This window comes from Poecile atricapillus, chromosome 7 (genome assembly GCF_030490865.1).
Source record: "Poecile atricapillus isolate bPoeAtr1 chromosome 7, bPoeAtr1.hap1, whole genome shotgun sequence".
Lineage (NCBI taxonomy): Eukaryota > Metazoa > Chordata > Aves > Passeriformes > Paridae > Poecile > Poecile atricapillus.
Window position 1 is genome coordinate 7749301 of NC_081255.1, and position 23753 is coordinate 7773053.

The 23753-nt window shown below is 41.5% G+C and overlaps 1 protein-coding gene across 2 annotated transcripts in view; it reads right to left on the bottom strand.

Moving 5' to 3' along the window:
• ACBD6 (acyl-CoA binding domain containing 6) overlaps nt 1-23753 on the bottom strand; it is an 81595-nt gene that overhangs the window by 21207 nt on the left and 36635 nt on the right. The window contains exons 6-7 of one of the 2 annotated variants that reach the window (XM_058843091.1): nt 18695-18784; nt 10736-10876 (exon numbers count right to left, since the gene is read on the bottom strand). In XM_058843091.1, the coding sequence (XP_058699074.1) occupies nt 10736-10876; nt 18695-18784 (231 nt within the window). The remainder of the gene's footprint in view (nt 1-10735; nt 10877-18694; nt 18785-23753) is intronic. The other variant, XM_058843092.1, reaches the window with a different exon arrangement.

Sequence of the window (23753 nt, forward strand, 5' to 3'; positions counted from 1 at the left end):
TGAGGAATTGGAAAGAATGACCACATGCTTTTGTATACAACAACCTTGCCCATAGCATGGGAGAACTGTAAAAAGTTAAAGCATCTGAGTCATAAATACAGACTAAATCTGAAAGAATGGCTTTTAGAAGACAAAGAATTCAGAGAATCCTGCAGAACTCCTCAGGAAAATCATGGCAAGGCTCTAGGCACAATTCTCTGTGATTTATGCTGCTGAATGCACGGGATGTTCTGTCCACTCTCGGCTGGCCTGGAACACGGGAAGTGTTGCTGCTCAGGCAGCCAAAGTCGAGCCCAAAGTCTCAGGGTAGACAACAGCCAGTGTGAAAAAAGAGGATACAAATTTATCCAACACTGAATGCTTAATGACAGAATTGTGGCCTATGTTTGGTCCTCATCTTCCTCCAGTTGCTCCTTGCTTTTCCTCCTGAAATCCCTGGTTTTTGTTACCAAAACCTGAGAAAAGTTGACTACCTGAATATGGCAGACATAATCTCCTTTAAGTAGTATGTAATTCAGAAATACAAAGAAAATTCTATTTAGTTTTCCCTTTCAAAACCAAACACACCATACTTTTGATGTGATTTTGATTTATTTTTAAGAAGCATTTTAAAATTTCCTAGTAAAGGTGTTTTAAAAATGAAATTCCAATTCCATTCAGATGTACTTGGGCACAAGACAAAATAAAAAACCTAATAGTCTAACAGAGAAGAAATGTCTCATTTGTTGTTTTCTATCCTGATTCAAATGTAAAAATTAAGAATGTTAATAGACTAGGTTAAACTACATAATTAAGCAAACATGGGCAGATACTGTGTACTTGATTATCAAATGAAGAATTAAATTTACTATAAAGGCTATATTTAGCTGCAAATTAACATATTTTAATGACTACTAACCAATGAAAATCAACCTTTCCTTAAAAAAATAAGCAAGAACTAGATATAAATTGATTATCAAATCAATTAAGTCAATCTTAACCTGTCAGAATCTCCCTCATTAGAGTCACTGTTGGATGCAGAGCTGCTGCTCCATGGTACGGCCACCCAGGCAAACACAAAATGATGCAGTGACAAAGGTACAGTGACACACAGCATCCTCCCAGCACATCCAGCCCAAATTACACCATAGGCTCCCAAACTAAGCATGGAGCCCCTTAATTTGTCCTATTTTCCTCTATTAAACAACAAAAAAAAAGTGGTCCCTGTAAGAGCCTGAGTTATTTTGAGAGTCTGGTGAAGCCTGACTGATTTTCATTTATTAGGCAAAAAAGAATAAAATAAAGAAAAAATTGTGTTTAAATGTAAAGCAACTGGTTGCAGCATTGTGGGATTAGTTGGATGAATCCTTCTGTGGATATAATCAGCTTAATGGCAACAAAGATCACAGTGCAGTTAGTGCAGCTGTGACACTCAGAGCATTTCACCGAAGGGAAAGGTTTGCACCAGGCTGGAACAGTGCCTTTTTATTTCCAACCTCTTTTATTTCCAACCTCTCTCTCTGCAGTCAACATCCCATCAGCTCCATTAGCATGAGAGAATTAAGGAGGGAAATGGGTAGGGTGGAGCAATTTACGTCTGTGGGTCAGCATACTTACACAGCATCATATAATTCAATTAAATGGACAAATAAAGTGGTGCTAGTTGTTTTCCAAACTCAGGTTAATTTTAACTTAATTCCCACAGTGCTGTGGGCCAAAGGGTTGTCTGAGGCTGCCTTACACATGGCTAAATGGCCAGCTGTCTGTTATGGAATACACATGCTCTTAAGAGCATCCTTACTCTCAGGATATTCTTAGTATCCTCATCTTCCCACCAGAAAAAAAAAAAATTGAGCTTCAGACTAAAACTGAAGACTCGATTTCCCTAATTACAGCTCTATTTGCACTGGCAAATTAATTGTTTTATATTATACCTTCTCTCAGTGTTATATTGCAGAAACACCCCAAACAGCAGAATATAATGAGTGGGAGATTTTAGCTTGTCCTGTAAGAAATTAAGAAATGCTATTTTCTAGACTTCTTAAATTAAGACTTAAACCCACTGATCTACACAGCACAGACAATATTAACACTTACAAAAAATAAACAACTAAATCCTAATTTATTAACCACTAACTATTCTCTTAATGGGTTTTGCTTCTTCCTGAAATGCAGGTGAATGCACTAATGACTGAAAACAGCTGAGGATAAATACAGAAGACCCACAAATCTATTATATGGAGGAAACTGATGGATATGTTGCTTTAGGAAGAAGCTGATTGTGTAGGGCTTGCTAAGGTCTTCCCTCTCCGTTGGTACCACTCAGGCCCATGCAGTTGCTCTATGGAACCAAACCCATGAAGAACAACTAATTTCCATTTGTGGAAGACCTTTTTCAGTACCACAATGTTTTGAAGCCCTTAAAATAAATCAGTGTTTGAAGATCCACTGCACTTTCCATAAATAATGCAAGTGCTCCTCCCCTACCTCAGCCAAAATTTCCTGTCTCCAAAACGTCGGTGCAACATCCCGCTGTCAACCTTCCCCACCAGGAACACTTGCACTTCAGCACTTCTGCATGGATATAATTTGTAAAGTGCTAGGCAAATAAGCACACTCTGAACTGGGAAATGTTCTTGACAGACTACCTGGCAGGAAGCTTTCAAGCCCACCAGGAATGCAGGGAGGCCAGATCTGCACGTGTCAAGTCCATCACCTTAGGAGGCTTTCAAAGTTTTGCTTTTTGTGACGCTACAAAATGCATCTCCAGAGCCATTACATGAATTAGTTGGAAAGGGGTAGGGGGGAAGGAGGAGTAGCTAAGAACAGCAATGCACCCTATGAGGACATTTAGAAGCATCTGGCTCGGAGATATTAAAAAAGGAAGGAAAAATTAATCATGCCGGCTTGGAAAAAAAGCCTGGCATCAGCACAGCCACCTTGTCATAAGGCAGATATTAATAATGTGAACCCCCAGGGAACACTCAGACATCTGAAAGATCCACTTGTTGGCTCTCACTGAGCAGGCAGGTTTAACTGATGTCTCTTTGAAACCTTCTGAATCCTATGCTAAAACACTGCTTAGCATTTTGTTTTATTTTGTGGCTTTTGTTTTTAGCAGAAAAGAACCCTCAGTGCTAAAGATCAGATATTTCCTGCATTCCTCTCTTTTTCCTAAATGGTATCAAAGAGACAACACCTAACATTTTGTAGACCTGTAGGTCGGCTGCCCAGTAGCTACGAAGAGCACGGGGGAGAAATGGAGGTGAAAACTGGTTGAGTGTTTTGAAAAGAGAAGAAGCAAGAAAGTGCTTGCTGGAACAGGGAAAACCAACCTGGCCAGGACACCACAATTCAGATATTGGATTAGATTAGGGTTAGAATAGTGGCAGTAACAATAACTAGAACTCACATTTTCAAGAGAATTTATTAAGCCAACAAAGCAGGGTGAAACACTCCTTTTTTTGTGCCTTGTTACTTCTCCACAGCAATGTTACCTGAAAGCCAACATGATAAAAGAACCTCTGATCTGCCTGGATTTGGGAAATGAGGAGTGTTGCTAAAACCAGGCACCCCCAATATTGTATTTTTGATCTCTTGGACCACCTGTGACTTGCTACAACTCCAGATTCCCAGGAGACACAGCTGAGCCACTGAGGTGTAGCACCAGCTACAAACCAAATGTCTCAAAGACCAGATGATGATAGAAAAGATATTTCTGCGCTATCTGATAATGCAGGAAATGCTACCATTGAAGCAGCCACTTCAAACAAGATGGGTTGTGGCTGGCAAATCTAGGTGGACAATTCCCCCAGTTTGGGAATAGTGCTCAGAAATTCTTTGTTTATAAACAGCAACTCCTGTTTAACTGGAAGATGATGTCCTGGAGACCAGAACTCTAGCAGGTGTTTTCAGTATCTGGGCACAAGATTGAAAGCCTCATCCATCCAGAAAAGAGTGCCATTGTCTGCTTGAGTCACAACCAATTTTGCAGCTGGGTGACTGTGTTTTTAAACCACCCTATCCCAGAAGGAAATATTTTCTGCATGGGGTACAGCTGTGACACATTCCTATGCAAATGAAGCAATTTTCTCTTTTTCTCTATGAAAAGTCTCCCATTTCTTCTCCATCACTGATTCTTCCTCCCAATGGACTTGGTAAAATGCAGCACTTGCAGGGTTTAACTGATCCCAGCAAAAGACACACTCAGCCTTAGGACACATGCCAGTAAAAGTCCCATTGACTTAAGCGAGGAATTCACGTGTTTATCCTTTGCCAGAAGTCCTCAGTAATGACACCTTCCCATCCTTTAAATCCTCAGTAAGATTCCTTCTGCCATGACCCTCCGTGTCACCTCTGTCTGGCATCGCCTGGGGAAGCCATGAGCCAAGAAAACCATTTTTCTGCTGATCTCTGTTTTGTTCTCTTACTTCCATTCACTCAGCCTTTCCATTTGCACTACCTGTGGCACTGCATCTGATGCCAAGATCATCTCTTTGGGACAGGGATGGTCTTTGCTCTTGCTTAATGCTTTGACTTATAATTTAAATGGGCACAAGAGGAACACTTGAACTGACAGACAAAAAAAGAAAGATGATTTAAACCATGTCTAAATGACTAGTTTATATAATCTTCCATTTTTCACTCCACATTATGTTGTGGTTTATCCCAACTAACTGGGCTTAGCAAGTTGTTTCTTTCCAGCTGATGAGAGCAAAGTGACCACATCCATGCTTAACTTTTCCATCTGAGAAGTAAAATAAATGATTTAAAGTCACCACAGCTCTGAGTTTTCCTGCTGCTGTGAAAGATCCAGATCAAAACTGCCTCCAAGGTTTAAATTACCCTCTTTTACTCTGCAATTAGCACTGGAGGTGAGGGTGTATATGTGATTCCTTCCCATCACTCCAAAAACAAGCCCTTGGTTATTAAGCTGTGAAAAATGGATCATTTGCAATTGCTGAGCCGTAACTTTACAAATCTCTTCTGACCACTGGAATTCAAAGTGTAATGCTCAATTTCATAGCACTTCAGAAGCCAAATTACCATGTAATCTGTGAGCACTGCTTGAAAATATCCCCACAATAGCAGCAGGAATAGGACATCACAGAGAAGGGAACCAGGCAGCTTTGGCAGATCTGGCTTCTGACTCAGATTTCATCTGCACAGTCCAAGTGTGATTAAAATTTGAGTTTAAAAAAAAACAAAAACAAACAGAAAAGAAGAGGAAATTGAGGTTTCCTGAACACAGGTAACCTGGCCTCTGGCTGAGTCCCAGCACACATGTCAAAGTTTCTTTGGAGCACATTCCAGCCTATTGCTTTCTGAAACACTTTGCTTGTCTTCCTTCTGTGTTAGATAAAGTCAACCAGTTCAAACTCCTTCCTTCCTGTTTTGTTCATTAATCCTTACCTGGATTTGAGAGCTATGCTGAAAGAGAGACTTTCTCATCCAGGCACCAAGCCAGGGAAGCAAAATGCCCACAGTCTGAGCTGGGGCTTTCCTCCTCTTCCAGCACCTCACAAACACACAAAGCTCATCACTAACCGTGCTCAGCCTTGTTGCCAGCAGCAGGGACATGCAGGGTTTGCTCCACCAGACCTCCAAACCAGTCCTGGACAAGAATAACCTTTAACTTTATTCCCATTCCTTTCCCCTGCTTCACAAAAATACTGCTGGATACACAGTAAAGGCAGGAAATATCACAGGGAGGGGAGGGAGAAAAAAAAAAATCAATTAAAAGAAATCTGCAAACCATTGTGTTAGAGCATCTCATTTAAAGTGGCCACTTTTTATCTGCAGGGCAAGTTAATTGCAGTACTATCATGGCAGTAACATTGAGCATCACAGAAGGTGACAAAATTTTTAAGGGTATTTATTGTGAGGATACTAAATTCAGGACTGTACCCCACAAATTAATTTACAAGGGTGGCAGAAGTCAGCTGGCTAGAGCTGCTATTGCTAATAGCTAGAAAAGACCCACTTAATCACTTTGCATTTTTATTTGCAGAAGATAAAGAAACATTTCTTTCACTAATAGTTTCATGCTTGTTTCATCTCATTTTATCCGGACTGCAGGATCTGTTTAATTTCATTTCATCAGTTTTCTAAGGTTCTTAAAAGTACCATATTTTTATAATCTTGTTATATCCATGAGATAAAAAACGATTATTTGCCCCACCATTTCCCAAATGGGAAACCACGACAGAAAGAAATCAAGTGACTTGTTCAAGGTCACGCTGGGATTCTGGAGCAAAACAGGAGGATTAGAAACCTAAACTTGACTCTGAAAAGAGCCATAAGTAGAATTTCTTCACTGAATCCACACATATTCTACAGATCTGGGCATCTACTGCTATGTTTTTTGATAACATATATAACTGTGGAAACTCAGCTCTGAATGGACAGATCTTGTTATTTCTCTCAGATAAAAAAAAATTAAAAAAAAGCAAATTCTCTCACCTGCATCACAGGTGTGGCTCTATGAAGAGGAAAAAATGCTTATGTTCATCTTTTAATTTATTTTCCTCCTAAACCTTAGCAGAGCCATAACTCAAGCTAAAGTGCAATATCAAAGTTCTGTATGTTCAGGATGTGTTGCTCTTCTTGCTGTTAAGTCACAAATTGTTCAGTACTTGGATTTTTCTGTTAAGTTTTTATATACAGCAAAATAAATCACTCAGCCCCTTCTCCCCTTGATGACAGTTGCCAGCTCAGTTTTGTTTGCATTGTTTAACAGCCTCAGGAACTTTTTGCTCTTGTACAGGCTGGGCAGGAATGAAGCAGGAGCATACAAATAATTCAACAGGAATCTGGAGAGTGAAACCACAAGCTTAGAGGGAGGAGGTTGTGCCATGGATGGGACACAAATGAGGAAAGTAGTAGAATAGCAAGTATTAGGTGATAAGAGTAGTATATAGTAAAAAAATTAATATTAATATATATGAATATATATATAAAAAAATAAATATATATATGTTATATATATATATATATATATATATATGTGTGTTTGTACTGAAGAGCTGCCTTATTCACTGCATTCTGTCCACACAAAGCAAATACCCTGCAGTAGAAAACAAGAGGTGTTTCCCAGAGACAGTGTCAAAAGGGTGTGAGGGTACAGAAGTACCATTTATACACCCAAAAAACCCAACAGTTGCTCATCACAATAAAACCTGGACACCTGACCAGCCAAGGCTTTTGCCCTACGCATGGAAACCTGACCTGTGGAGCCAAAGAGATCTTCTGAACATTTCTGGCAAGCTGGACAAGAGCAGATGCTTTAGGCTCATGCAGTGTTAATGGGAGGAGCAGGTGTGTCAAACGAAGCCCCTGGCTGTGTCCAAGCTGCGGTTTCCATCTCTCTTCCAAGCTGTGTTGAAGTGCATTGGCAGAACAACATCCATCTGGGATGTATCGAGTGCTGACCACAGCAGTATTTGTCCTCTGCAAAGAGGATACGAGCAGAGCCGTCCAATCTGCATAAACCTCGCATTAATAACGGCCCAGGGGAAGATTGCATTTTAATTCTGAGCTCCAGCTAAAGGACCCTGCTCGTTTCAAAGTTCAGAGAAACTTCTTCAGTTGCTGGTATTGATGAGGATTTCAGTGCCCACTCCCAGGGAAGGCTGTGTGCACAGTGCAAGGCCACAGATCCCAGGCCAGGACCTTGGGCTTCCTCTCTGGTTTAGGAGTTCAGGCAACACCCAAACTTGCTTGGGCAAGGGTTTGGGAAAGCAGCCATCCTTAGCACATGCAAACCCCTTGGAACAGAACATTTTGGAGGTCACAGTAGATACTGGATGCTTTTCTGAAGAACAGGCAGCACCACATCTGCCTCTGCTGTTTTCTCTCACACTACAAACCCACCTTAATGATTATTTACACTTCCAACTTTCCTCTCTCCTCCTATGTAAACATGCTATAAATACAGACTTGGCTTAAAGCCCACCCATCCATGGTTCAGTTTCCCCTGATCCTAAAGGTCTTTTTCTGGACAAGCTTGTGATTTAGCTCCAAGTTCCTGTAAGTCTGAGCAACTTCTTCCAGCCTCCATCAGCACTAATGTGACACCTGCCCTTGTGCTACTGATGAGACACCTTGAGAAACCAAATTTCAGCGTGACTCATGTGGACTTCTGTATGGACATCTTTCTCCTGAGGGTCCCATGAGTCCTTCAAGAGTTGTTTGGGGTTTTGGAGGGAACACTGGCAAAAGTCACCCTCTGCTGTACATACCACAGGACTTTGCCCTGAACAAGACCAAGACCTCTGGCCAGTGTCAGATAATCCGTCACTGTAAGCTACTTGCATCCAAGCCAGATATTTATTGCTATTGATCTGCCTGGTCCCAGTGAAAGACTTTTGTTCTCCCAACCCAGGACTTTGACCTCAATTAAGTTATGAATTTCAATCCGATAGACTGCTCCACTTACCCTGCTGCTCTCCCTGACTGGATTAATTAGAATTAGCTAGGCTGGGAGTCACCCCGAGCGCCTCATGGATCATGTTATTTTAATAATAAATAAAGAGACAGCAGCGGCATACAAGGAAGGATTTTGAAAGATTGTTCATCCAAGAGCATCATTCAGGACCTGCCAATACTAATTTCTCTGAGTTTGATTACCTCATTTACTTCTTTTTATTTCTATTCATTAATTGAGTTTTATCCCCCATTACTTCAGCTCCCCAAATGTGCCCTTCCTATAAAGGAACCAGACACACGCTTCGCTGTTACAAAGTTTTATTACTGTGGCTCATCAAAAGTATAGTTAGCAGGAATGGAATAGTCATTAAGCATTTAATAATCTAATAGTGCTGAAAAAAAAAATAAATATATATATATATATATAATAGGGGAGGGGGAAGGGAGGGAGAGGGACAAGACATGCCTGTCTGTTGCCATAAAATGTGCACTGAGGGCTGGCTGGTGGACAAAACCAAGAAGGTAACATCCAACCCTGGAGAGAATGCATATATCCATCAGGATATTTTCTGACAGCACAATAATGCCTTTGGAACAAGCCTAAAACTGGTTGAATACCAAAGGAATTTGATTGGCAAGGGGAAGTTTCTGAACTAGTGAGTCGGGGCCTGATAGCTGCATTATCCTTATTACTTCCCTTTCCCTATAAAAGCAATTACACAGCTGAGGATGTTGGGCTGCCCAGGCCTGCACTGAAATGGATTGTCTCGAGCAGCCATGTCACTGCCATACTCCAGAGTTACTGACCCATAAACAAACACTTATTTGTCACGCTCATTTTAATGTTTAATTGGCTGGAACAGCAGAAACGGATTTAGATGATGGAAGTTCAACAGTTCTTCCAATGCTGGTACCCAGCTGTAGACAGGCACCTCCTAACCTGAGGATGAACACCACAGACAGCCTCAACACACCTTTGTGGATGTTCAGGCCTTTGTTTTATAACAAACTTCTATTCCAGCCTAGCTGAGCATTGTTCAAAGACGAGGGAAGACTCATTGCAACATGGAATGTCTAAGGTGGTACAGTCCATTAGTGTGTTAGATAAACTAGATTTCTCTAAGATAGGATTTACTTGTTTTGCTACGAAAGGAAGCAACTGAGTAGTTTTTCTGTGACAGGCAGGGAGAGGATGGCACCAGCCTTTGCTACCCACCAAGACTTCTGCTATCCCACTGTAGTAGTTTAGATTTGCTAATTTAAAAAATGACATCCCATCTTAACTCATTAACCCATTAACACACCTCAGAATAATGTGAAATAAGAAGAAAAATACTGATAACAGAATTTCCAAGCAGCTGACATCAAAGAAATAAAAAGCCATGAAGGAAATAGTTTTCTTGTGAAAAACTCCATAAATTAGCAAAAAAACCCTTCTTTTTCTCTACAAAAACTGGTAAAAAGACTACAGCAAAATTGAGACTATTTTAGCCACCAAGTTTTTTGTCTCTATGTTGTCATGTAAACAAAAGAATGATTAAGTAGTGAAGAAAAAAAGGTTTCTGTAAGTTTTATTCTGGTTTCTTATTCTTACAGTTGTTGTTAATAAACTTTCTTTGTTCCTTTTAAGTTTTAAATCTGTTTTGCTCTTGTTCCAATCCATATCTCACAACAAAAAATAAGGAAGTTTTCTAGTAATTTCTTTAGCTAATACTTTAAAACCACAACACCCACACGAGCAGGAATGCCTGTTCACATGGATTTCCAAAAGCCTTTGGACACACCCTCTCACCAAAGACTATTAAATGATGCTGTCATAGAGCAAGAGGGAAGGCCATTGCTTGAGAACTGATTACAAAATTAGAAATTGAATAGGAGTAAACAACCAGCTTGCACAATTGTTGCTGAGAGCTGGAGCTCTGAGGGATCTGTGTAAAGGCCTGGGTTCTTCAGCCCACAGAAGGGAACAGGGGAAGCAGGCTGGGAGTGAATCATCCAAGTCCTTTAAACCAAAAGCTGCCTGTAAAATGCTACAAAAGGATCTCAAGGTGACAGGATGAAAAGCCTGCAGATGAAATTCAGCTCTAATAAACACCGAGTAATACACATGTGGAAAAACAATCTTCAGCCTAAATCCAGAGCAAGGGGCTCTGATCCAGCTATTACTACCACTGTGTAGAAAGATTATGAGTTATTACAGACAGCTCTATAACACCAGCTCAGTATTTAAGGTAGTTAAAAAACAAACAACAAGGAGGCATTGGGGGAAAAAAGGGAAATAAGAAAACACATCACTATATTGCTTCATTATATCTGATATTGCACTTACAGCTTGGGTGCTGGGAGAAGTGCTGCTCTCTTCATCTGAAAGCAAAAAGGAAGAACTAGAAATGACCCAAAGAATGACAAGTGGCAAAGTTACTGAGCTGATTCCAAATGGGGCAGGATTAAACAGGTAAAACTCCTCAGTCTGAAAAAGAAGTGATCAAGGGGAATCAAGGAGGCCAGTAAAGTCAAAAGCAGGACAGAGGAGGTAACTGGTGAAACAATTAATGTTTCTCATTACACAAGAAAGGGCTCTCACATGAAATAATCATGGCAAGTGCAAAGCAAATGCACAGTTAAACGACAGGACTCCCACTAGCATAAAGTTAGGGAATCCAAAGAGAGATGAAAGAAATTAATCAAATTAAAATCCAGAAGTGCAAAGATAGTAACAGTGGCTCAGGAAGCCTACAAGCCATGGATTCTGGGAAAATATATGAAATTATCACTGTATGCTCACCCTACTCTGTCTCCTCAGCATTCACTCTTCCCTGTCACTGGAGACATGATTCTGAGCTAGAAAGTCTCCTGCACCAACACTGTCCTCATGGATGCAAAAGTAACATGTACCAGTTGAGAAATGGAAACTTACTAAATTAGCTTTGTCATTTTCAGTGCTGCCCTGCCACTTACAATCCATGGAGCTATAATAATGAAAAATCTTAAAATCTAACCAAAATAAGCTTCAAGAGTTACTGCCCCAGCATCTAAAGTATTAGAACAATCTTATTTAGCAAAACTTAACAAATAACTTTGTACTGAAGACTGCAAATTTGAGATGTCTCAATGATTTACCTAGAACTGGAGGTGGGTTTTTTTTTGTTGTTTTTTGTTCTGTGTGGGTTTGTTTGGTTTTGGTTTCTAGAACAAACTGGAAGAAACAACTGCTGACAACAGATGAATACAAAATTCCATTTGAAAGGAAAGCCTTGAGGCTTTTTTCAAATTGAGGAGTCCTCAGGGAGAAGGTGAGTGGCAGAACTTCTTCAAAACAGGGGAAGCTTTTCCAAGAGGCTGAGAAAAGAGCAGTCTCTCCTGAGCAAAGAGTAGCTGATGGCTTGGTGATTCCTCAGGCAGGGACAGGTGAAGACAAAGCCATAGGAAATGAAGCAAGGCTGGAGACCATTCCTAGGGTGATTAGAGACCATTCCTAGGGTGATTAGAGACCACTCCTAGGGTGATGTGTTCACCTGAAGAACCAGCTTGGCTGCCAGTGGTATCCTGTTTGTGCAGTTAACCAAACACCTTAATGAGGGGCTAAAGCATTTCCAACAATGACCTCAGGAATTACAGGTGTTTTAACACATGCTGATTTCAAAGATGACCCTGGGACCAAGGGCCATGGGGCCATCCCATGTCCTTGCAGGGAGGCATTCAAGGCTCTTTCCTGCCTCTACAGGGACACATGAACACAGTGGGGAGCAAGATAACCTGTTTCTCCTCCATGGTGCCACCTGCACTGACCTCAAAGCTCGCTGCTGCTGCTTGCTTCTTACTCCTGTGAGCATAGACAGGGAGTGTACCACAAAAGAGCTGTGCTGTCAGGCATGGAATCAAGCACAGGGCTCCCTAAGCTAAAACTATGTGCCTTCTGCCAGACTGCATTCCTGCCCCAGCACAGGCCATGGGAAGTGCCTCCCTCTGCACAGCACAGCCCTCGGTACAAGGTGATGCCCACAAGCAACTAAAATGTGCCACCGTCCCTGGTCCTGGCTTTTTAAACCCTGCCTTTTGATTACCCCAAAAGCAGCTTTAGACTTTGAGGGCAAAGCAGCAGAGATCACTGTGAGTTTCTTCAGGACCAGCTCTTGGATTTCACTTTTCAAACACTGGTTTTGCAGGACACAGGAGCCTGCAGCAGTTCCTGGCTGGTGAGCTGCTTTGCAGGCAGTGCTGCACATGGGCTGCCTGTGCAAGGATGCCAACTGCTTGTGCTGCATCAGCCATGAAGCAATGATTCATCTGTCTACAGGGAGCAGAAGAAACAAAGAATGGACATGTCAAGCTGGAAGATAGGAAGAAACAATGCTAAAAAGCCCAGCCTGGACAAGCAGAAGGAAACATCTCTGTACAACTGATGGTTAGTGTTGGTGAGGCCTGAGGTGGCTTCAGAAGCTAAGGAGCAAACCAGGGATAAATCTCTGCCTTTCCCAGCATATATTTAGTGTGCAAATATTTTGCAAACGTTTCTGCTGAAAGGGACTTTTCTCCCAGTAGGTAAAAACAGCATCTGCTGAGTGGTGACCATTTAACATTCAACCTGCTGCCAACCTACATTCCACAGAGAGACCCGCAGGAGAGACGTGGAGCTGTGCCACTTGTAATAACTGTGACTGGCACCATGTCAATGCTCTAATGTAGAATGCTACCCTCTGTCACTAAGCAGATCTCTCCTTTCTTTTGGCTAATGGCTCTCACACCCACTGGCAGCACTGTCAAGACTGAAGGGGTACGAGGCTGCAGAGTCTTCAGAGATCTGCTTGACAAAACTGACCATGGAAATACTGAGACAGGGATGGGGGGTGGTTAAGGGAAGAAGGACACTACTGTGGTTAATAAATCTGCCCTCATTGCTTTGCTTTTCATCTCTGTTTAGTGTCCCCCATGTGTTTGCCGCTGTAGCTCCCTCCCACAGCAGTGATCAATTCAGCATTGCCTGTGACATCCTCTGGTTGTTGTGAGTGTACCCATGCCAAAGCTTCTGCTGCAGTATCAGGTCCAGGACAGGGCCCCTCACAGCTTTCTGAGTCAGGCTTTTAGTATATTTAGGGAGAAATTGATCCTAGGGACATTAACTGCAAGGCCATGAGGCTGTCATGTTCCTATTTAATCTCAGCCAGGTTTAGAGAATGCTCATAACAGCAGAGGACTTTGGCAGCTGGCAGCCTACCCACAAGTGTGTTTGCATCCCCCATCCCACTGGGGAGGGGGAAAGATGTGTAGATGGAGCTCGTGGTCCTTGGTCACAACAGTCAAAACATCCACATCAATTTCTCCATCTCCCTACAGGCACAGGATCATGAAGGCATGACTAATGTTTAGTGCAGGAGGCAAGGAAGGGATGCACATTTGCTGAGACCAGCTTAATTTTTAAATATCTACCTGCCTCCAACACAAGACCCTTGCTGTGAAATCCAAATTAAGAAGGCTGGAAAAAAAAACAAAAAACCAGGCATGCAAGCAGGCCTGACTATTCCTTGCTTCTTTTTATCCTCTACAGACACAAACCTTTTAAGAGTCAGGCAGGAAAACAGAAAACCCACACAAACACACAAAACTAACAGACCACCAATCTTAGCAATCTTCGACATATCCATAATTTCTACTTCATTTTTAGCTAATGATGGAAATTAGTCTTTGGATAGTTGATAAAAATCAACCTGTCTCTGCTGGGTTAGTACTGTGATCTGTGGCCCAGCAACTACTTCTAGTACAATTGATTTTCCTTTTTGGCAACCAATAGGTCAGTCAATAATAATGTTGTTTGAAAAGGATTGAGTCATGAAGGAGATGAACCCTCCCTGCCATTTATTATGTTTGTATTGTCTTCATTTGAAAAGGTTTTTTTCTTTTTTTTTTTTTATCCCCAGTCAAGGAAGGTATTACAAGGGGATGGCTGCTCCATGCTCCATGTGTCCAGGAACACTCTGATCACCAGTGTTAGGATACAAACAGAGGAGGGAAGTTGGGAACTTGGAAAAAGACAGTCTGGGGAGGCAACCATGCTCCTCCTGTTACCCTAAGTGATTCACAAGAGAATAAAAACCCCAATCTAACTCAAAATATGCTGACAAGCATCATCTCAGTTCATAAATATGACTGAGCAGCATTGCATGAATCAGTACAAGATACAAATCCAACACTGGTACCAAAAATCAACCAATGCTCTCTGCACACAGCACAGACACCAGATGCTTCTCACCACAATTACTACTATATAGAAATGAATAAAATAAACCCCACATGCTAGTAACAGACTTCTTAACCTGATGATTTTCAGCTTTGGTCTCACATTTCCTTCTCAAACACCTGAAGGGTCCACAAGTGACTATTGAGAACTTGCTGACCAGTGGTTTAAAGTCTTAGTGCACTGATCTGCACTTTACCAGGAAAGTGAAAAATCAAGAAATAAAAACTGAAGATCAGTTATAGCTTTTTTCATCCTTTTAGTCATTATTTCAGAAAAATTTCAGCACAGAAAGTTATTACCATAACATTGATAATTGCACAATGATGCAGTTTAAAAATCATAAAATACTTAAGATATGGTTTAAATTCAGCTGCTCACAGATATGTACACAGCCCTTAATTATCCTGTGTGTCTAATGATCCAGTTCCCTTTACAACTCACAATATTAATGTTAAGACTTGCTCACATGGCCAGATAGGCCTGAAAAGCTTTACCACAGTAAGTGGAGCTGCTTAGCACCACTCCCAGATAGTTCCCCACACACTCCCAAGGGCATGACATGAACACATGGATTATTATTTTGGAGTATGGAGTACCCACAATCAAAACAAAATGCAGCCACAGGAAGTCCAGGAGGAAAGTCTATGGTTTATGTCCCCCAGATTCACTAAAGGAGCTCCTCTGAAAGCTGCTTGAGCAGCACTTCACATCCAGGTGCTACTCTCCCCATAGAGGAAAGGGGTTTTCCTTTGTTGCTCATCCTCTGCAAGGAAAATTCATGTCTTCTTATGTGTTAAAGCTAGAAACAGATATTAATGGATTTCTTATGTTAGCACTGAGTTATGCTTAAAATCTTTTACCTTTACATTATGTTACTGTTATGTTGCTGGTTTAGGCAAACAGTTCCAGTGAAGGAGGCTGCTCTCAGACTGAGTCCCAAGCTCTGGGTTTTTCCAGCAGAGCTCCAAAACACCATCCCACCACCCACTTTGACATGGCCCCTGGCACTGGAGATTTAGGTAATTCCATTACACAAATGCCCCTTCTCAACAAAGCAGAGCAGCCTGTTGCCTTTCTGTATCCCCTGGCCCATGGCAATTGCTTTACCACCTCTTTTCAAATGTGCTATTAGAGCTAATTATGAACAAGCAAAGAATTCAGTGGCTGCAGCTTTTCAGTGACATTAGCAAACCACCCTGTGGAAACTGCAGCACCACTGTTGAAACAAAAAGCACAGGCACTGGATCACTGCAGTCCAGGGGCATGGGGTTATTCCCAGAATTAAAGTGGGTTTGAGCATGCTACAAGAATGAGCAGAGCCAGGAGACCTCTCCTCCTGCTCCCAAAGCTGTTTATCAACAAAGAGCAATAAACTGACCCTTGTAGATCCTCTTGATTGAGAGACTGTAGTACTTTGACAATAGATAGTATAAAGGTAACTAAAATAAGGCAGGAAAAAGGTATTAAGGCACATCTACAGGCACAGTGAACAGGTAAGACTTGCTGCAGGTCACCCAGGAGAGCAGCACTGTCACTGCCTGCTTAGGGCAGCTAAATCCTTTAGCACACTGCAAAAGAGCCAAGATGGAAGATCATTTATTAAAAAGGTAATGGAAAAGAGAATAAATCTGTCATGCTGTTTGACTAACTATTTGGAAGCATACTAAAACATAGGCAATTAAAAAAGAAGTGGTCTGTAACATTCCTCTCCTTCACTACCTGCTCATGACCCTTGTAATCCCTAATTTATTCTTTATCTCTCATGCTAACCTGCATGAAGGTGCTGCTGCAAAATTAAACAAGACAGAAGAATTCCTGAAGACCTGGAGAGGTGGGATTGTGGAGGCTGCTTGGACAGAGGTGTGAAGGAAACCTCTGCTGGGAGCACATCACTCTGGAAAAACAGCATCACCCATTCACCAGATATCCCCTCACACTGAAGCCACTGTTCTTTACAGCCTACACATTAACTGATAGTGCCTTTGGTAATGTGTTATAGCAGGTGCTGTGGTGTTTATGGCCTGTTAGGAAGCCAGAGTTTTTCCCTCTCCCTTTTTCTTCTGGTTTCTCTTAAAATTTCTCCTGTTTTGGATGTGAATTCTTTCCAGGTAAAGGCCAAAATTTTAAAAAAATAAAAAAAAAAAAAAATTGAAGTCACAAAGTCTTGGAATGTTATTGTAATTTATATATGGCTGAGAATAAAAATGTGTCTGCTCTCTCTGGGAACACACCTACGTGCAAACAGAGACCTTTATAAAAAATTCTCCTTTATTACCTTGGTGGGGAAAAACATATCAAAGATTGATTTTTCTTTTTATGGCTATTATTAACCTTTTGTTACTGGCCAAAAATAATCTGGTTAGAAAATGTGCAATGCATCAAAAAGAAAAGCGAAGAATTTAACAGAAAATTAATACTCAGGGGAAAAAAAAAATACAATAATTCTCTCTTCTGCTTTTTCTTCTAAGAGTCAGACTTTACCTCAAAGGAATCAGACAAGTGTCAAAGAGAAGAAATGTTTCAGAGAGAACCCAGAACCATCTCCCAGGCTGCCAGGGTGAAGGGAATGGGCATGTGCCTGATTCCACTCCTTCCCAATTTCAGTGCAAAGCTGTTCTGTCTGTATCCAACACACCATTCACTAGCTCTGACTGAAAGGAGATGAAAGGTCCTGAAAGGACAGGATGTGCAAAGCCCCACATTTGCACTGGCTTCACTCTACCCCTCTTCTGGGTAAGGAAGAACTCCTATTAAATCCATTAAAAGACCTAAGCACAAACACACACATCTCACCAGCCACTGCAGAGCTGTTCTTCCTCATACCCATCCCACCAGAAATTCTGCCCAGGGAAGGGCAAGACAGACTTTTTTACAATAATTTTCTGTGTGTGTAAATACCAACACAGCTTTCTATATCCTGTGAACATTACAGCTCTGCCCACAAGCCTTCAGACTGCAGCTCTGCTTCACATCCACTTCTTACAAATTCCTGAAGCATTTATTGAAGATCTCATCAGTAAGAGCTCAAAGATTCATCAGCAAAGGTGTATCTATGTCAAAACTGGGAAGGAGAGCAGAGCCAAAATGTGCCACGATAGTAAAGAGCAGGCAATCATAATCTGACAGAAATGTGTTGGACAATTATTTCTGAATATGACCAAATTTACACAGGTCAGCCCTTAATTGCAACAAGCTGACAAAACTGGGAGTGTTGACTCAGGAGCACTGGCAGACCCAGGCTGGTTGGCTGGAAGAAACCATTTGCAAAGTGGTTGCTGCACCAGTTTAGGTCAAAACCTGGTCTATTTAGATACCTAAAACTGGTGCTTGCTAAGCTCAGACATCTGGGCTGAAAAACTCAGTGGCTCAAAATTCTGTTATTTTTCCCAGGTTACCTTTTTTGGATATTCTTATAAGGGAATCCCAGAATGGCTTGGGTTGAAAAGGATATTAGAGATCATCTAGTTCCAAACCCCTGCTATGGGCAGCAACACCTTCCATGAGATCAGGCTCCTCCAAGCTCTGTCCAACCTGCCTTTGAACACTTCCAGGGATGGAGCAGCCACAGCTTCTCAGGGCAACCTGTGCCAGGGCCTCACCACCCTCACAGGGAAGAATTTTTTTCCTAATAGCTAATCTAAACCTACTCTCTTTCAATTTAAGTCATTCCCCCTTTTCCTGTCACTATGTGACCCTGTAAACAGTCTCACTCCATCTATCTGGTAGGTTCTAGAAGGCTGTAATTAGGTCACCCTGAAGCTTTCTCTTTTCCAAGCTGAACAATCCCAGTTCTCTCAGCCTCATAGGAGAGGTGCTCCATCCCTCTAATCAACTTTGTAGCCTCCTCTGGATTTGCTCCAAGAGGTCCATGTCCTTCCTGTGCTTCCCCAGAGCTGGATGCAGCACTGCAGATGGGGTCTCACCAGAATGGAGCAGCTTTTCTGTGATAAATACCCTGAGAGAACTCACTGTGGAGTTTTGGAGGAAGTTTCACAGAAACATTTGGTCAGGAGGCTGTGTAGCACATCAATTTGCCTCTGTGTTCCCTCTTACCTGGATGTTCACATCGGCAGCGTTCTGTAACAGAACTGAAACCAGCTCCTTGTGTCCTCTGTCACACGCCCAGTGGAGCAGAGCCCGGCCCTGAAACAGCCAGGAGAAAATCAACAAAGCCAAGCAAAAAAAAAAAAAAAAACCTGGAAAATCAGTCTTGCTATTAAGTAATAAGCATCTATACCAAAATTAACAGACTTTAAAAAAAAAACAAACAACAGATATTAGTGTGCCACTTCCTGGTGATTTGGACTTATACACTAATGCTAGAAATGTCAAAATCAACACATAGTTCAATTTTTTATTAATTTAGCACCACACCCACAAGCCAGCAAAAAATTTAGAGGGGAAAAGCAGCAATGTATGAAACACAGGAGCCAGCACATTATTTGTTTTCCTATATATATTTAGGATTTTGGCACCTCTGACTTTTCTGGGAGCAATGACTTACACAGCAAGGGCAGGATATTCAGTGCTGCCTAAGTCACCTGGATGCCAAGTCCCCAAACGCTTGTTCCTCTGGCAAGTTTGAAACACTCAACCTGTCTCTGCTGGAAGAAAAGACTAAAACTGGGTGTCTGGGCAGGCAGCCCTCACTGTCCTCTCTTGGGCAGGCTTCTGCATCCATAACTCCCAAACCTCCACAGTTTTCTTCCCATCCCCTTTCTACAGGTGCCTGCCACCATGGGGAGGGATGTAATGGAAGTTCAAATCTTCCTGCACGCCCAAGGGCATGAGGAGTAGCTTAGGATCCATGAGAAAGGTAACTCAAAGTGATTTGAGATAGCAAACAAAGAAAACCTTCTAGGTACACTTAGTAAATTAGCCTTAATGTTCTATTAGTCTCTCCTGGTTTAGGACAGCACACAGAACACTTGTAGGGGATTTCTTGGAAATCACCCTGCAGATGAGCAGGAATCACCTCCCTCAAGCTGTGACACCATCAGACTAACCTGTGTTTTTCAATATGCCACAGAAAACAGTCACAGACCCTCAGAGAAGAAATCATTTCAATTAGCCCATGCCTGGTTATAAATCTCTTGACAAAGCAGTGGGGAACAAGGTGAGTAACTCATTTATCTGCTAATGGGAACTGTGAGCCAAATTTCCTGGCCACAGTGCCAGAAAGCAGGAGGGGCAGAAGACACCTGTGACCAAAGCTCACACTGCTTCTGCTGGATATTCCTGGGCATGGCAGCAGAGGTAGAGCATGACTTTAAGTCAGGAAATTCACACTTTTTGACCCAGAGACTAATTAATTTTTTAACATGCAATTTTAATGTTACACTAATTAACCTTGCATTTGAATGAATTTTCTGACAGTGACTTTCTATGGAAGCACTGATGACATGCACAGGCCATTTAATGATTCATATTCTTGCACTCAGCACCCCTAGCAAAGTCTACAAGGGGGAAAGAGTACAACTTAAAACAATAGGTAAATATGGAGAGATCTTTAATTCATGTTTAGCATTGTTAATTTATCTCTGGACTGGTAATTAGTATTTCAGTTGGACAAATACCAACTTTTTTCAAGCCACAGATGTTTATCTCAAAAGGAAGGGGCACATCTGCAATATACACAATAGCAATGAATACTTCAACAGATGATTACCGGGTCTTGATATATGTGTAGAGGAATAATATTGCAATTATTCAATGTATTTATTGCACAATTACATGATAAAATAAAGTCACTTCTATGCTTTGTATAAAAACTCATGCTACAGATTAGTGGCTAAAATATGTTGGTTTGTATTTGTCTCTGGACAAGGAGAATCTTATTTTATTGGTGCTGAACTTGCCTGAGACCAATAAAGGAAAAACAACAGTTAATTGTGACAGCTCAGGAGTACCAGAGCACTGTGCAACTGGTCCAGCCCATGACACTGGCAGGCTGGTTCTGCTACACATGGTGCCTTTTGAACAAGACAAAACCCTGAAGCTTGATCATCTACAGTCATTAAAAATCTCCTTGTGCTATTTGCAGGAGTATGGATTTCAAGTCTTGGGCCAATTCCACTTTGGGTAATTACACTCTGCTTACCTATATATTCTCTCTGCAACTCTAAATGGATACAATATTTTCTAATTAGTGCCTTAAATGGCTCTGCATTGTAATTGTGCACTATTAAACAGCTGACATGTTCCACCCAAGAAATATCTGCAGCATGCTACACCCTTGACATGGGGTGTAAGGGGCTTTGGAGACCTTCTGTGCAAGAGCACACCAGGAGATGGGGAAGAAAAAATACCTCCAGGAGAATCTCAACCTACTTATTGTGTAACAAAAAGCATTGCTACAAATTTGGTATTTAAAATGGTTGGACTTGATGATCTTAGAGGTCTTTTTCAACCTTAATGGCTCTATGGAAATATTTAAAACTATTTGTAGAGCGTCAGGCAAGTTAACAATGATCAACAGTTCTAGCTAACATACTCAGGCAGCTATACAGCTACAAAATCCACTTGTTTCCCATGTCTTTCTTAAAATAAACCTTAGTGATAAGACAACCTTAAACTGAACGTACAGTCACAGTCTTTATAGAGGGGATATCACCTCTGCACGCTGAAAAACTCTTTAGTCTGCACAGCTGCTGCTTTATATCAGCATATAGCATGTGTTTGTGTGTTTAAATAATGTGGCAGAAATCTTCAGCGCCACAGATTGAGCTTTCCCAAAACAATTCCCACGTGACTATTTCATTAAGCAGTGAGAGACTCAAAGCAACAAGAATAATTTCACGTAGGAAAGCGCTGCACCAGTGAGGTTTGGCTAGATACAGTCAAACATCAAGGTATTCCCTCCCTGCAATTCAAACACAACAGTTGTTGCAGAAGTTACTTGAGAGGATGCATTTCCCCCCCACCTTTGAATTATTTAATAATAATAAAAAAAAGCATAAAAATAGCCCCAGTGCACTAACCCTGCCTCTTAAATCTTCTGTGCTTTGCTTGGCTAACTGCTGCCAGCTTGGCCAGCTCCTGCAGCAGCTTCTCAAGCCAACAGCACATCAATTTTGCTCAGCTCCAAGTCACAGGGTGTTCACAAACAAAGCACAGGACAGGGATTTGTCTCCCATACACCGAGCTGGCAGACAAATGGATGGGAATGATTTTCACATCAATTAGCTCGAGCAGAGAAAGGGGAGAACAAAGCCAAACGGAATGGATGTGATACAGTATAAAGCTGCACTTCCAGGCACGATGTTTGCAGCTGTAATGGCTGGATAGCAATGAGCCACTCTAACTTGTGGCAAGTGTTCTGTGAGCAGTAATTAAGAAAAGACAGATATCTACAGAATGGCTGCATCCCCCTGTGACAGCAGAAACAGTGAATGGAAGGGTTGTTGTTACAATTACACAGGTAAATTTGACTTGGAAGTCAATCACTTTCAGAGCTCTGAAATGTTTGGTGAAGCTTTCCTAATGGGAGAAAGCCTATAAATCCAGAACTGTGTGACCCTTCTTCAAATCCATTTTCCGCCCTGTCCTTTTCTTGGCAAGCTGGCACCGGTTTGGCTCTTGCTGTCTCAAAAGCACAAGGATCGGGGTCTAAATGAGCATCCTGTCAGATGCCTTTCATTAAAGTTTTGGCAAGGGCTTAAACACTGCACACAGGTAACATGTTTGTTTACTGGGATTTATCCAACAATTAAAAAAAAATTATCTAGCTACAACCTCCACAGCCCTTGGCACAAATTACAAAAGCAACTCATCTCTGCCTTCGAGCAGCTCCTGGTTTGTTCCAAGCTGAAGAAATACTATTTTCAAACAGGCAGCAAGTGAGCCACACTCCCAGGATGTGCCTGGGGTGACTTCACAGCCACAGTCCATTTCTTATTCCATTAGTCCTGCTGACATACACAAGGAAAACAGGTTGCTTTAGTCTGTGCTACTTCTTATAAGTGAATGCAATTCTGCTGAACTCTGGGCAATTTAGATACAGTAAATGGAAGCCTGTACATGATTACTGTCATTAGGTTCTTTGTTTAATTCTAAATTGAAGTTTATCATATCCAAACTGTTAGCAGGTATGCTGGCTTGAATGTTGCACATGAAGAGCTTTACTTCTTGTGGGGAGAAGGCCACTTATGCTTTGGAAGTTTCCCAGTGCAACTATCTACACCCCAGAATCTCCTGCTGCCCTTTCTGAAATCCTTTTGCTTTGACTAAGTTGGCTCATCCCCACTTTACATTTTTATTCTTGATTTCCTTTCTCCTTTCACCGACTACTTCCAGGTTTGCATGGAATGGGGGGGTGGGATACAATTAGATGGAGTACTACCATATCACATAAAAATAAAATCTAAACACCCTACAACTCCAGCCAAGTCTTTATTGTCCACGGAAAGGCTGAGCTGAGCGTCTTTGCAGCTTAGCACGAGCCTATTTGGTACTTCAGTAGATTTTGTTTCATAAGAAGTTAACTCTTTGTATGTACCCTGCTGACATTTTAAATTTATAGGCATTTAAATCAAAGGATTGATAGTGTGAATTATGTCCAGAAGCCAGGTGAGGCAGCTTTTGGATTTGGCAGGATGTATTTACACAGTAACACTAAAATAGTTAATAAAAATGACAAGATTATGCTTGCATACACTTCACAAAAGGCTCAGTCTGGGTTATCTCTAGTCTAAAATGGGTTCTAAAACTTCAATCAACCTGCATGATATTGGAAAACAAGTCACCTCCCACACTGGGAAGAACATGTTTGAGTACCAAACACTGGCGATGCTTTCAGTTCCATAACATAAAATGAAACAATTATTTCTTTCAGATTCTTCCTTTTGGTATGCTATTTTTTTTGCATTTGTTGAGGTAATCCAAAATTGTTGAAGCTGTGAGAATTTCATCTATAGGAAAATTCTGTCCCAGTGGGAATCCTCTCACAAGTCCTTCACAGGTAGGCAGATGTTTTTGGCTCCTGCCTGTGCTGAAGCAATTCCATACTCTGTAACATCCATCTGCTAATATCCATCAGTTAGAAATAAGACATCTTCTACATCAGGGAATCATGGATAATTCCCAAAGAGGATACAATCTGGTAGTTTTTTAT